Source organism: Crassostrea angulata, chromosome 7, assembly GCF_025612915.1.
Source record: "Crassostrea angulata isolate pt1a10 chromosome 7, ASM2561291v2, whole genome shotgun sequence".
NCBI classification, from domain to species: Eukaryota; Metazoa; Mollusca; class Bivalvia; order Ostreida; family Ostreidae; genus Magallana; species Magallana angulata.
The window spans coordinates 39,890,827-39,907,039 of NC_069117.1; the positions used below are offsets into that span (position 1 = coordinate 39,890,827).

Consider the following 16,213-nt stretch of genomic DNA (forward strand, 5'->3'; position numbering starts at 1 on the left):
CTATCTTCTACTGACATTTTTAATAGATCGTATGTTCTTGTTTTAATGGAAATTTTTCTTAAGATGGATACTTTCTTAAGACGGATACTTACTCTGCAAGGGACTAAAAAAAGAAAGGAAGAAGAAAGTTAATAAAACTATTTGCTGAAAAATAAGTTATTTGTAATGTGCAATATATTAAATAAAAATTAATCTCAGTTTCTGTGTTTGTAACATTTTACTTACTGTCTTCGCATCTGCCATTGATGCATCTTTGCCCATTTCCACATGAAGGCTAATTGAAATATAAAAAATTAAAAAAAATATCAAAATCATATTTATTTAGATCCGCGGAAAATTCTTAAAGCTTATGACGTCATGACTTCATAATAACTAATGTTGTTTCCGTATTGCGTATTAAAACAATATTTTTTTTGTGTGTAAAGGAGTTTTTAAGTGTTACATCATATCAAATAGTTTTTATGTAAGCAAACCAGTGAAGTTGAATAAAAAAAATTAACTACTCTTGTTGTCTGAATTCCTTAGCCATTTCTCACTCTGGTAGGTTTTCTTTTTTAAAAATAATTATTATTGGCAAAATTTGTGATAAAATTATGTAGAAAAGAATTTTAGCTTACCCTGCAGGGTTCTGAAAAGACCAAAAAAAAAAATCAATATCAACAAAGTAATTATAATTTTTATAGGGTAAATAAATTGTTAGATACGCGATTATAAACGTATCAATCAAAATGTATTTAAATATTCCAAAAAAAAAAAATGGTAACCGGAAATAACCATACACCTACCGTAATGGCAGTGGCCGTGATGGCACGTGTGGTTTTCCTCACACATCGGCTAAACAAGAAAATCAAATCAAAACATCAAATTTCTCATGCAAAAGACTTTGTTTATAATAATAATAATCAAAATACAATTATTTAATATAATTGATTTGATGTACATATATAAATATTGAGTATTATCAAATGTAATAATGAAATAGATACATTGATTGTCGTAAAATGTTATAAATCAATCAACGTCATGATAGATCAGATAGAATAAAATGAAGGGATTTGTTTATGGTTTGGTGCCAAAGTTGAAGTCTGCAATAGACTAGCTTAATTTCCTACTACGAGGATTTAATTGAAATATAAAATGATTTGCCAGGAGCAGTGAGCGAAAATCATTATAGTAAATGAGGAAGTTCAATTCTTTAAAATCACTAATTACCTATACAGCAACAAATTTTAGTGAGAATATTTAGCTCATTACAAAATGTTATTTTTTAAACCCAGCTAATAATTAGCTAAACAAGAAAAAAAACTTCGTCCTTACTGCATTTTAGCAACGAATTTAGAAAAGAATGTAGCTGAAATATTTAAGGCGTTGCGTAGTAACGACTTTCAATAAAAAAAATCATACGTAATAAAAATCATAAAATCTTAAAAAATCATTTAAACAATAAAATGCTTTCTTTGGTGATTCATTCGGGATATGAAGGTAGCGACATTGCAGGAAAAATACATAACCCTCGTTAGCGGGTTATGTAAATTTTTCCTGCAATGATCGCTACCTTCATCATTTTATTGTTTATATTAACATCTTTCTTTAACTAATTAATAAACTGATTATGAAAAGTTAGTAAAATTCACTAAATTACTGTTACTGTACAAAGGTACGTTAGCTATAAGAAACAGCCAAATCGTCTCCTGTGAGACTTTGAGTCTGGCATCGTCATGATTATTTCGTGCAGTCCGGGATTTTACTAAGGTCGCTGTAGGTTCAGACCAATCGATAAACAGGGCGTGTCAATTTCAGTCCTGTCACTTTCAGCCGCTGTAGATTTCGACCAATCGATAAATAGGGCGTGTAGATTTCAGTCTGGCTGTTTCTATAGAGCTATGAATTAACTATAAGTTTCCGTAAGAAATAGAGGAAATTATGCCTGGTAGATGTAAATATACATGTATGGAGACTCTCTCTCTCTCTCTCTCTCTCTCTCTCTCTCTCTCTCTCTCTCTCTCTCTCTCTCTCTCTCTCTCTCTCTCTCTGTGTACGTTTACTTACACTACAAAGAGAGTCACCCTCTACAAAAAGAAAGGAAAAGCAATAATTATTGACAAACTGATGAAACTCAATCGATGGTCAATTTGTTTTTATCTGAATTAATCGAATTGAACTTTTAATCTATGCATCGTTTCGAAGCTTATATACATGTAATTATCATATATGATTGATAGAGCTATACTTCTTGTACATTAATCTTACTTTTTTGACATCCGCCTCCATAGCAAACATAGCCTGGGTCACATCCATCCTAAGAAATAAAACCCGGGAAAATGTTAAAATATCAATTTATTAACCACAGAAATACTTTTTTGAGACATCCATTACAGATACTTACCGGACATGGCGAGGAAGAAGCACGTGGTCTTGTTAACGTTGCAGGAGGGGGTGGCTGGGGGTCTCTTCGTATCACCCTCACCATGAATGGATTAGGAAAGATCCTCCCATTGAAATCTAAGAAAATTTAAATGAATGTAAAAATATTGAATAAAATCGTGTTCAAACAGTTTCAGTAAGTAAGTAAGCAGGCGGATCCAACATCTAATTTCAATTATATTGCTATCCAATTAAACACCGGGGGGGGGGGGGGGTGATAAAAGAATTTATATAAGATAATACAATATTAACGAGAACAAAATCACAAAGTGTTGAACATTTTTGTACTTACTGTTCTGTTGAGCCGAACAAATGTAGTATATAGAAGAAAGGAGGCATATCTGTAACCACATCCACATTTGTTGCTTTATGAAAGACGCTGCAAGAATTGAATAACTATTTTAAATTGACGAAAAATATTATAGCACCAACATTACATGTACCTAATTTGATGATTTTAAAAAATGCCCTTGTGCTTCTACACGGTTTGCTCGAGATTTTCTGTCAAGCATTTGCTCTCGTACATGCCATTCTTTATGAACATAATTTCTAACATCTTTTTTATACCTGTATTACTTCGTTATCTTGATAGAATTTGATTCTTCTTCCATGTTGTAATTTTCTTTTATAAAAAAATAACCAAGCCTTGTTAATGCAGTTATGAGTAAACCTGTCTGGAATAAAATCCTACCTTGATGATAAATAAAAGTATAAATCCCGATTGTAAACTATAGTACAGGTACTGTGTATTATTGTGCCTCCTAATAATGTCTATTTTTATTACAAACCCACTTTCCGTTGTCGAAGATTGTGCAGTATGGAAAAGACGAGGGAATTGTCAGAAGTTGGTCGTTATCTGTCATACTGCACATCAATCACACGCATGAGCACTCTGACAAATGACGACGTCACAGATACACTGTAATCATCAGCCACCATAATGATGACCTTTGACCCCGAATAAAAAAAATAACCCACGACTGCAACAAACATGACAGAGCAAATAATCACCAAAAACACATTTTGTGTATACACAAGGAAATCCAGATTGACTAATTAAAAGTACAAAGGTTCATAGGAAAACCGTGTGGTTTGCTTCGAACACGTTTTATTATTGGGATTGACGCTATTTGTTTTGTTTGAACTTCATGACACAAATTCAATAAATCAGCGGTTTACCTAAGAACACACGTAAATTCTAATAAGGAAGAGGAAATTGATTTAATGCCTACTTATTTACCTATTTAGTCCTATTCAAAAAGTGCTTCAATATTAATTTAAAATCTGTTGGGGAATCTTTTCCAAAAATTTTACAAGATGATAGAGGACAAAATGTGAAGCAATTCGCCCCCAGAATAATAGGACATTGTTTGCAGTTCACATCTGTAGGACGTTTTGGTGACTTTGATAATAGCACATGACATAATTCATTCAGAGCACGTTTCTTTTTCAAATAAGTACACGTGTTTTTATGAGGGAAAAACCGCACGTTTACCATTTGAAGTTCGAATTTATTAAAGAAAATCAATCAAGATTCACAAATTTTACAGGGAATTCATTGTTATATACATTTTGATAATGAAAAAATAAAGATTTGATAAAGAAATTTGAAGGCCAGCTAAATAGTATTGGTAAAGTTAAAATAACCTTGATTGGAAAGGGAACAAAATTCTTAGTCATTTCTTTTTCGTTTGATCCATATTTATCAAATATATTCTTGTATTTAAATTTACATATGCATATCAATGTAAGCTCTATTTATTATTTTTAGTTCTATTTAAAATATAAATAAATTGTCTTATACATTAATAGCTTGTTAACGTTTTAGGGTTATCAGATTTTACATTATTTCCATACACCAAGTATCCGTTCCGCATAAATTCCGCACAAGTGAATTTCTAGTGCTCACAGTTGCAAAAAACGCTTTTATCCTTTTATTTTCTGATTAAAATTTAGTGGATAAAAAGTGTAAGTGCAAAATCTAATCTTACATTATCATATATATAGGCGATTATTGCAAGTTTCCAATTTTCTGACCACTTCCGGTCAAGCACCATCAAAACATTATCAGAAAATCTGTCCACCGATGATTTATACCCGTCCCATTTTTTCAAGAGTAGTCATTTAGTCTTAGTTACACATTTGTACAAGATAAACAATGGTTTGTATTCTAGTCAAATCTTCATTTATTTCTTGAGGTATGAGACCTGATATTCTTAAATTATCCTATTTGTTTTAGAATCTATATTATTTAGAATTGCGTCATTTAAAGGGCAATCATAGACATACACGTGATATCTGAATTATTTTTCTTTTTTAATTAAAATAAGTAACCATTAACGACATGTATGCAACCACTTTATTAATTTACTATCGTATTTGTAAATTATACAATTTACATGCATGTACATTATGTAATCATGTTGGACTAAGTATAAATAATTATTCATATAAATAAGCTTATCTTGAATAAGGATTAAGAATAAGAAAAAATCTTAATTAAGCATTACATTATTTTATTTAGTTACCGCCCTAATATCAAACTTACAGATATGACAGTAGGAATCATAAGATAAAAAGTATATTAAAGAGTGACTGTATCATTTTTAAAGAAAACATTGAAATGTCATATAACATTATAATAAAAAAAATGCTTTCCGTCTACAATATAAACGGGGAGAAATGATATGTATTAGAATAATAAAAAAAAACAACTCTGTATATTACACAAAAATATTGTAGATTTTCAAAGGTAACGTAACTACGTGTACATTTTTTTGAAATTGATAAATACAAGTACCGATTTCAATGCTCTCATCAAAATACGCTTTCAGGTAGTTGAATTTTCTTCAAGCGTTAATGATCTTCACACAAAATGTTTGAATGTTACATTCTTTATTTTGGATGAACAATTTTTTTAAAGAATTTATTTTACATCAGTCTATATTTAAAAAATTAAAAAAACCCCAAAAGATACTAAATAGTTGTTCTCAGAAATGCAAAGAATGATGTCTCATGAAAATGAAATACGGTTGAATCGATATATCATTACAATAAAGTAAATTCGGTATGTATAAAATGATGTATATGTAAAATTAGTGCTCATGTACAAATGAATAAATAATATATATTTCCCAAGAGACGAAACAAAGTTTACACGTACTTGACATAAACCCATAACTCCTCTGGGAGATTAATGGACATCATCCATCTTACAAACAAATTCTTCATTCAAATCTCACTGCAGATGTTACCCAATCGAACGTTTAAGATTCTCATTTTATGCTTTTATGTTTGCATATATGCACTTGAAACAAATGACAAGTCTCATAAATAGCACCGAGATCCATATGATTAAAGTACTGCACAGTCAATATCAGGTCTGCACTAGTGGATTTCATTCATCCAGTTTGGGCTTGGTTGTTTTTCTTCTTCTTGCATCAAATCCAATGCACTGAACGGGGAATAATCAATTTATTTGACATATTGAAATATATACTTTAAGTTCAAGGAGAAATGTTGACGCCTTGGCCAGTGACGGGGTCCTGGAAGAGGATTGAGCTCAAATCGACACCTAACTGGCTGTCTGGTATATTAGACCGCCTGAATTCGCTGGCGATCCTAGCGTGAATATCATTCGCTCCTCCTACTCCGCCATTCTGCTGAAACTGGGATCCGAACGCACCTGGGGTGGTCCTTCTGCCGCCTCCTACAAAGAAGTCGGTCACCTGTGTCCCTGGGCCTCCCCCTTGTTGATTCCTGACCTGGTGGTGGTGGTCGTGGTCTCCTCCTCCCGGTCCCTCGTGGTGATGATCATGGTGGCCAGTTTGTCCCGTTACTGGGATCAGAGCACCCCCGGCCCCGGGCTGTGAATGGTCATGGGTATGATCGAGACTGGGATTAGTGAGATGTGTCAGCGTATGGCTATCTAAGAAATGGAAGAAAATATATACATGTATTCAGGACCTAATTTTATATAAACTTGACGGTTGTAAAAGAACTAATCAGTTATCTTCCACTGACTTGTTATAATTTCAATGTTATAAAAGAGTAAATATATGATGAAGAGGCTTTACCAAGTTCGCAATGTCCGTGGTTGCATACTTCGGGCGGAACACATGGAACCTGTATACAAGAAAAAGAAAATAAACCCTTAATTATAATGAGTCGGTCAACTCGTAAAAAGAGGTTCACGAATAGTGAACGCTAAGAGGGTTAAACTAAGTCTTTAGTAGACAGATTGATTGTCTTTACTTACAGCGCACGTGTCTGGTCCGCTTGTTTCTGTAGAAGTAAGAAAAGAAAATTATCAATCAACTCAATTCTCACAGTCTCTTTCAAGTATTTCTTGCCAGCTGTAAACATTTTGTAACAGTTGTGACAAAATTCTTAATAAATCTAATTAGCCCACTAGAAATGTATTATTAAATCAATTATGAGTAAAGAAAAAGTTGGATTTTGATGAGAAAAATTAATGGTTAAAAAATGATCGATTAAAGATACCTATGTCGCAGTGTCCATTGTGGCACACATATCCAATGGGACATGGTTCCTGAAAAAATGATACATGGATTAATACACTACATTTTTTAAATTCGTTTAACATTTGTTGCTGTATATTCACTATAAATTCATTCTATTTAAGTCTTTGAAAAAATCGTTAATTCAATATAGTTGCAGTTCTTTTGGGGCGGAAGTAAAGGGGGTCCAGACCCCTCCCTGCAAAATTCAAATTCCTTTAAATCTACATTATAAAATTACCAAAAATACGCCCAAGACACCTCCCCCCGGGAAACTTAAATGAGCGTCAGACCCCCCCCCCCCCCCTGGAAAAATTGTCTCGATCCGTGCATGCGCTGTATAACTGTTTTTTCGGTAGTTTCAGCATTATAAAGATTAAAAAACTTACCCGACATTGTGCTTCATGTAAGTGTGAAGAGGACTCTGAAATAAATTCAAAATGAAATAAACTATCACGTTTCAATATTCTATTAATCAATTTGATTTTGTAAATCATGTCAAAAACATCAGTTTTAAGCAAAAGCAGTCGTTACATAAGCATTATTAAACTGACAGTTTCACAACTATATTGTCATTATTGCGATGGAAAAAAAAAAAAGAAAAAAAGAAAAAAAAGACTGATTTTCAATAAAAGATGTTAAAAGTGTAATCACCATAACTCGTGAATCTGTTTATTCAATAGACATTCCGATAGAAGTATAGAACACACTGTACATGTAATTATACTTTCGCAGTAAAATATTTACACATTTCATTTTCAACTCTTGCTGACAATAATTTCATCATCAGGAAGCGGTTGACAGGTCGACGGACATTACTGTATTTTTAGCTTGTCATACTAGCTTACGCACATTTTCCGAAATCATAATACAGTGTATCTGTTGTATTATTTTTAGCCAAGTCACTGTATTGATCTTCGACTTCGATAAGGTTTTATTTACAACAATTGGCCGATTGTAATATGACGAAGGTTTGGTTATCTACAAATCCTTTTTGCAATGAGCCTATTACATATTTGTGCGAAATAATAATAATCGTAATTTAGTTAGTACTACCTTTGTCACAATGTCCGTCATGACAAACAAAGCCTGGAGGGCATGGTGGCTGTAAACGAAATAAAAAACAGTTCAGTCTTTTTTTTTTTATCATGAAGAGATTTTCATAGTGTATATGAATGTCAGGTATAGAAAATCAAATACTTGTACATGTACAAATGTATGTTATCAAAATACTTACATTGCATACTGGACCACTAGGAACAGAACTCTCTGAAAGAATTTTCAAAAATGTCATCACATACAAAAAGACTCAAATTTTAAAAAAAATTGCCACTTGAAAGCAATGAAACAAATGGCAAATAATTACATTCACTTGAAAGTAGCGCAATCTTCTTAATTCTTGCAAAGTGCTTGATTAGGCCATTTTTATTTACAAATTAAGTCTGTATATATTAGAAAATTTCATCATTTTACCTGCCAGACATGTTCCCCGATGGCACACCTGTCCTGGACAACAAGCAGGCTGAAAAACAAAGATTACTTTACATGTAATTCTAGTTAATATGGGTTACATACCTATTACATTACATGTAATGCTACTTAAAATGGGATACATACCTATTACATTAAATGTAATACTAATTAAAATAGGACATACCTATTACATTACATGTAATGCTAGTTAAAATGGGATACATACCTATTACATTAAATGTAATACTGATTAAAATGGGACATACCTATTACATTACATGTAATGCTAGTTCAAATGGGAAACATACCTCTATGTACAATCATACATAGAATTTTGGTTTAGTAATTAAGATATTCCAAAACTATTTTCTTAGTTTATATAATTGATTTGCTGGTTCAACATTTTATGCTTAGGAAACAACAAATTAGTTATAATAGTAAAATTTACGTATTATTACGATATAAAGATTTTTTCCCCATCAGGGGAATCTATTTTCTGTATTTGATTGGTTACTTGAATTAAAATTGCAAATGAAATGGAACTAGATTAACTCAAAATGCACAACTTTATGCGCAGTATTTTTCTAATAATAATAATAATAAAACCCATTTCCAATGTCTATATTGTAGGTCTATAAATGTCTGAGGCAAGACCTTATTCAAAGTCGAGCAATATGGCGTATATATATTTGTCATGCGTTTGTTTTAGGAAGAAGATATCGTTAAAAAAATGTTACATAATATCAACGTTGTTTAACTAATTATAATAATGTTTAATTAATTAGAGACGTGTAGGACCATAATGACCATATCAAAATGTTTACATGATGTATATCCTTGGGCATTATCTATTTTGAATGACCTTGTATGTCATGTTATATGTAATTAACTGTCACAGAGTATTTATTGTAACAAATTAAACGGTCAAAACTGATGACGTAATTAAAACAGCGGGGAATTTATTTCTGTTTCCACGAATCTATTATTTTCAAATCCGCGTTGCAGGTTGAAATTAAGCGTAAAATTCTACACAAAAAGTACAGAAAGTTTAAATACGATGCAAATTTTTCTACCCACAGTTACCGCATCATAAATTTAGAACATCTGCGTTGAGCATTAAAAACTATTACAAAATAATTCTAATGTAATACGTCTTTTTAAAAGGAAAAATATAGAGTTTTCACAATTATCTATTAAGCATGTCGTTTTATCATTTATTTAATAGAACTGATAAAGAATGATGCTCAATGTAATACCATTACCATTTAATTCAGTTATCGTACATATTTATATATCGCAAAACTTTTTTATAAAGCGAACCTCAATCCTTTATAAGTTTAATGATACATACCTCACAGCGATCTGCAAATAAAAAAAGAACATTCACATTTTAACTTTTACATGCAGTTATTAGAATTTCTGACATTATTTTTTATCAGGTATTAGTATTTTGTCATGATATTAATGTGTTTAAATCAAAATAAACGAAATGTTTTCATTTAAATTGATAAAAAAAAAAATCTAGGAAATATTTTCCATTATTACTTACGATTATCTATACATTTTCCATCCCGACATGTCAATCCGTTGGAACATGCTGGCTATAAAATAAATAAAAACAAATCAAAGACTTTATTATTTATCATCAATGTACATATAATATTTGTAAAGAATCACAAACTGCAATGGTGTGAGGAAATTTTCTTTTCCGCCAATTATTTTCATGTCAATTTAAATTGTTATATCATTGATAAAATATTAAATCTTAAATTAAAATAATAATCAAAATATATCATATTAATTTGAAACCTTTGAGTCATGATTTTGTATGCTTAAGACTGGAAAAAATAATGATGACAAAATCTGCAAAGTCATTTTATTCTATATATACATAACACCAGCTTGCACATATCTCAAATCTATTAATTATTTTTAGATGGAATTATCATATTAATCTAATATATGACAATTGCAACGACAATTGTGTGGTACCATTTAAAAAATTAGAAATTGTAAATGTTGAAGAAATCTTGCACGTTCTTACAAATGTGAAAGTAATACATTTAAACATTCCATATCAACATTATTCCACAATTAATACGTTTGAAAAAAAATTATTCAAACGAATTCCACTTATAAAACTTGAAAAACGCCCTTTAATCTGATATACGAAGTAAAATGACGCAAAACCGCAAAAATATTTACTTAATAAACGGATCTTAGCCACCGAAGAAAGCGCTAATTAACTATACAGGTCAAAAGTTATACGAATTACAAATTAATAAATCTTCAAAGACAAATTGTTACTATTTTGGTCGATGACTCTACAAAAAAATTCCAAAGTTTGGAACGTCCCCATTGTATGCGGTTTTCACATAGAAGAATGATCGATGGTACAGTTTTATAATCAAAAGACAGTAATACATCATACTTACATTACAAGGAGCTGAAAAAAAAAGACCACGTGAGAAGAATTGTCGTTTTCATTTCATACATAAATTATTCCAAAAATTGATACTTTATGAAAATAAATTAATTCAATTTCAAAAAGACAGAGTACAAGAAAAAATAATACGTGCATCTTTTTTTTTTCATCTTAGTTATACAAATATATATATATATATATATATGAAATATCTAAATAAAGAAAAATCAAGTAAGACATACCAATGTCACAATGTCCGTGATGACATATATAACCATTAGGGCATGATGGCTGTAGAAGAAAGAAGAAAAAAAACCCCATTAAACATTAAAAAATGGAGGAACCATTACGACAGAAAATATCAGGTTTTGTTTTAAGAAAATAAAAGTTCTCTAGTAGCATTTGCGATCAAATTTATTTGTAACTCAATTTAATATTTATTGATTGAAAGGATAATTTAATTTTGGCCACTTACAGTACATAAAGAGTCCAATCCTACTGTGAAAGAAACAAAAGAATTGATTTAATAATTTGTAAAAACCTGCGTAAATTAAATACTAGTATACATGTAGCCATCTAAAGTCTGTCACAGAGGAGCAGATATATAGATCTATATTTATAACGTGTAACCATGTCTGTCACAAAAAACCAGATATCTAGATCTACATTAATATAAACGTAACCATCTAATGTCTATCACAGAAAGACAGATATAAAGATCTGCATTTATACACATGTAATCATCTTATTTCTGTCACAGAAAAGCAGATATATAGATCTGCACTTATATACACGTAATTATCTAATTTATGTTACTGAAAAACAGATGTATATATAGATCTACATTTATATACACGTAATTTTCTTTAAAAGAGATATATAGAGATCTACATTTATTTACATGTGACCGTCTAATGTCCGTCACAGAAAAGCAGATAATAATATAGAACCACATTTACATACATGTGTCCATCTAATGTTTTTACAGAAAAGTAAATATATAGATCTACATTTATTTTTACATGTAACAATCTAATGTCAGTCACAGAAATGCAAATAAATAGATCTACATTTATATACAAGTAAATATCTAACATCTGTCACAGGAAAGCAGATATATAGATCTACATTTATGTGTAGGTGAATGAATAATTATACAAAACGAATACTTTCTGCAAAGTTGCTATTTGCAAATTAAACAATTTAAACACAAGGTTTGGCGTTTATCAACCTCCATTCCAACTTTGTATATACTAGCAGACCACAAAATATACCACTTTCAGATATTATGGGAAAACACAAAGCACTGGGAAGATATTAGACCACATATACATGTAACTTACAGTGGCATTCTCCTCCATACAACAGAAGACCAGGAGCACATGTGATCTAAATCATAGAAATAAAAGCATGATAGTTCAAAAACTTACTATCACGGCATTCTCCCGCTAAAAGTCTTAACCCTCGAGCACACGATATCTAAAAAGGACAAGATAACTTAAATGCGATTTTTTATTTTGTAAATTTTAGTTGAATTAAGATATAAAAAAAATTCTATTAATTCTTAATCATAGTTGTGTACTCGATCTATATATATATTTTTTTTTGGCTGAACCATTTACCCGTACGAAATACTTACATTACAAACTGGCTGGATGTGTGTAATATCTGGCACATGTCCAAAACCAGTCTGAGTCTGAAATGGAACATTTCCGGGAACATGTTGCTGTGGGATTCTCCTTGGTGGTTGCCTGTTTATGGGTTGCTGTTGTTGCCAAATGTTCTGAGGTGGAAGGGTTTGCGAACGGGAATTCGGTGGAAGCCAATCATCTGCTCTTGGCCTCCCAAAGAGTCTTTGACACGCTTGAATCCAAGGATATTGAAAACAACGACTCCAAGACCACCTAGATCTTCCGATATTAAATGCCGGGGAAGACCCTATAAAGAAAGGCGTAAAAAGTTTGTAACCTTTGTCATGTTCTTCTATCAGTCCGAGAATTTTACATTGAATAAAGTTAATCCAAACCAGTGAGTATAGCACTGAATTTAAAAAAAAAAACAATAAAGCAGCAAATATTGCAATTTCTTTTTTTTTCAAATCTAATTTAGAAATTATACATTTAATTAATTATAAAGAAATATGTAACATTTACCTCTAAAAATCCGGGGTCCTTGGTAAGGAACGGGAACAAAGCGAATAGTCCTAAATATCTGTGGCTCCACGATAGAAAAAAGTAGCGCGAACAACAGAATTTTCATTTTAGTTAAAAAGTTAAAAATCAATAAACCAATAATACTTCTGACTAGTCTTTGAGATTCAACCGATAATAAGTCAACACAGTTTTAGAGAGAGAAAGAGTAAAAAAAAAAAAAGAACGAATCAACGAAATATATGTCAGACTGTGAGGGTGATGATTGTAATATTAGCACGATGACACGAGAGACTCCAGAACGTAGACAGATTGATGGGCCTAAATACGGTAGGGGAGGGGAATTTTTACGTACAAACCAATCAGGCATGACGGAACACTTCCGTCAGCAAAGTCCAACCAATAACGCCTAGTCACAGGTGAACAACACAACATTGCAACGTGAATCCCTTTTGTCAATGATAAGTTTGTTATGATAATGAAATCAAATTACGACGAACTCTTACATACAAAAACTGTCTCTTTTTATAAAAGACCAGTTTAAAATTAAAAATAGGAAAGTTTGTGATGTGTATAACAAGAGTCTTTATATAGAAATAGGCATGTTGGTTTCTGACACAAATTTGATAACAACATGTTATCTTATACACATTTTTCTATTTCTGCCGTAACCCGCCAGTCCTACTGCAAATGATATGGCTATTGTTTTTAATGCTCAGACTTTGTCATATAAATGATCAAGGTAGAATAATGACAAAGCTGTAGAATTCTTTTTAATTTAGTATTTAATTTTCAAAATAGTTTTAACCGTTTCCACAGATGTTTTGAGAAAACTCAAATAAATAAGGTTTAGATAAAATCGAGATTTAATTTGCATTGCATTTGTACGCCATTATCATAGTAAAAATGATTGGTTCGATACAATTGAATCAGCGTACGGAAAGTTATTTATTTTATTTCCTTTTATAATTTATGCATGTTTCCACGATTTTGATAGGCGTCATCTCAATAATATATCGTTGATTGGTAAATAACATCGATTAGAAGACGATTCACTTATGACTAAATACGTATGATTTCATACTACCAATGACACTTACTGCTGTCAATTAATCAATGAAAGACATTGTTTATTATTTTGAATGGAATGTTCGTTAAAGAGAAGACAAACTTCATCTTTACCACGATCAAAAACACAGTAATTGATGAATTGATTTAGTAGTATTGAATAAAACCCTATAAAAGTTCGTTTGAAATATCTCTTTTAATAAAAAAAAGGTAGATTTTGAGAAAGACTGTTTTGTTACATCCATTTAACCACTAATTAATCACCAGTAATTGATATAAACTGAATTGTAATTAGAATTTGTGTTGATCTCTCGTTCAGGACTGATTGCTGATGGCGATAAAAATGTTGTTAAATTAGTTACAAACAAATACACAATTACAATAAATCGTTCATTATATGCATCAGAAGAGTTCAAGACTACAACTCCAAAATATAATTCATGATTATTTAATGAATATTTAAGAATTAACGGGAAATATTTCTCAGTTAAAATTTTTTCGTGTATGTAATGGTGCATTGGTTTTGTTTTCTTGAGAGAGATAGTACTCTCTCATACTAGTAAACGCTGTGTTGAAAAATTAATTGATAAACTCACATTAATTTCAATGTAACCATAAATAAAGAAAGGGGTCGAACTCTGACCCAGATAAAAAACTACCAGCTCGCTTCAAAAGCCTTATAAATCAATCAATTTTTAAAACACTCGCAATATGCATGTATTTTTCATAAAAGTAATGTCTGAGATATACTCATGCCGAATTTCAAGTTGAATGTTTCTCGACTTGTTGCAACACTGCTGTTGTCATAGGCAAAATCCCATCGTGAGCCCTAGACCGGTAAATGTCCGAGTAAAAATAAGCTGGCGACTTCGAGAGAATAATGACGTATATCTCCGCTATTTTAAGACCCATCAACTTGAAATTCGACATGAGTGTATCTCAGACATTACTTTTATGAAAAATACATGTATATTGCGAGTGTTTTAAAAATTAATTGATTTATTAGGCTTTTAAAGCGAGCTGGTAGTTTTTTATCTGGGTCAGAGTTCGACCCCTTTCTTTATTTATGGTTACATTGAAATTAATGTTAAAACGGGCTTGGTCCCTCTGGATAAACTTAACAATTTCTTATATTTTCAGGGAAGGGGTACGGTTTATAGTAGAACATATGTGAATCGTTACGATACACCTGTATTTTGATATTAGTATTAGCAATTGCTGCGCTGTACATGTGCATGGTTAATGAGAAAATTTAAGCCTAATGTTAACATGTAATAAGTATTTTTTAACCCTATGTCTTTAAAAGCCCGGTCGTGTTTATATGCAACTGTAGCCACAATTCAAACGAGTTTAGATATATTGGTATTTGTTTGCGTATGAACATAAAGAATGAAATTTGAAAAAAAAAAAATAAAATCTATGGTTTATAGATTACATAGGATGAAATCGTACGGAAAATGTTTCAAAATTAATACACATCCAGACTAGCAAGATTTTTTTTAATAAGTAAAAACTCTTTTCGAAGTGTGGACACTTGAGAAATTTATACATCCAACGCTGGAAAAATTAAACCAATAGCTTCCGTCCGTTGAATGTAATAGAAAAAGGCTTAAATCTGGAATCTTTTTAAAATTAAATTTGAAGCAAATATTTTCGACAGATATTTTCATGTATACAAAAAATTACTGATAAACACAAAGTAAGACTGGTTCGTTAAAGAATCTACAAATGTAGGAATAAAATGGCGGAGTGACACATTTAAACACCTATGTCTTATTCAATAACCGGATTTGTACATGTAATAGTATTGCCGCCACAGATCAAGATTCTCTGATAGATGTTCAAAGAGCCTTTTTTAAAGCAAATGCAAAATGTCACAAACAAAACAACCGTCGCCGGAATTACATCCATGTTGCACTTCGTACATTATTTTGAGAACATTACGCGGTAAAACATCCTTGACATATTTTGTCAAACCTTTTTCATCCTTCCCCAAGATTTGTATGATAAATTCAAACATAATGAGTTATTCTATTTTCAAGGACCAAACGAAAATTGTAATCAATGTTCAATAAAATTAGAAGCAGGAAGATATTCCGGAAAATTGCGACAATTTGACCCCGTTAATTTGCTATACAAGTAATTAAATATAT

General features: G+C 31.2%; 2 protein-coding genes across 2 annotated transcripts in view; both read right to left on the minus strand.

Moving 5' to 3' along the window:
* LOC128157341 (sporozoite surface protein 2-like) overlaps positions 1-3,266 on the minus strand; it is a 9,822-nt gene extending 6,556 nt beyond the window's left edge. The window contains exons 1-9 of the mRNA XM_052819840.1: positions 3,116-3,266; positions 2,717-2,803; positions 2,387-2,502; positions 2,251-2,299; positions 2,050-2,069; positions 786-834; positions 618-628; positions 226-274; positions 93-103 (exon numbers count right to left, since the gene is read on the minus strand). Of these exons, the coding sequence (XP_052675800.1) occupies positions 93-103; positions 226-274; positions 618-628; positions 786-834; positions 2,050-2,069; positions 2,251-2,299; positions 2,387-2,502; positions 2,717-2,783 (372 nt within the window). The 5' untranslated portion in view covers positions 2,784-2,803; positions 3,116-3,266. The remainder of the gene's footprint in view (positions 1-92; positions 104-225; positions 275-617; positions 629-785; positions 835-2,049; positions 2,070-2,250; positions 2,300-2,386; positions 2,503-2,716; positions 2,804-3,115) is intronic.
* A 1,507-nt stretch (positions 3,267-4,773) lies between these two features.
* Positions 4,774-13,356, minus strand: LOC128155749 (uncharacterized). The gene is made up of 16 exons (XM_052817595.1): positions 12,996-13,356; positions 12,482-12,780; positions 12,273-12,321; positions 11,318-11,340; positions 11,085-11,133; positions 10,853-10,863; positions 9,967-10,018; positions 9,769-9,779; positions 8,418-8,466; positions 8,182-8,213; positions 8,001-8,049; positions 7,334-7,368; positions 6,928-6,976; positions 6,683-6,708; positions 6,501-6,549; positions 4,774-6,352 (listed from the first exon to the last, which is right to left on the minus strand). Exons 1-16 carry the CDS (start codon positions 13,099-13,101, stop codon positions 5,931-5,933), a joined length of 1,311 nt encoding a protein of 436 aa, XP_052673555.1. The 5' UTR covers positions 13,102-13,356; the 3' UTR covers positions 4,774-5,930.
* Between the last annotated feature and the right edge of the window lie 2,857 nt (positions 13,357-16,213).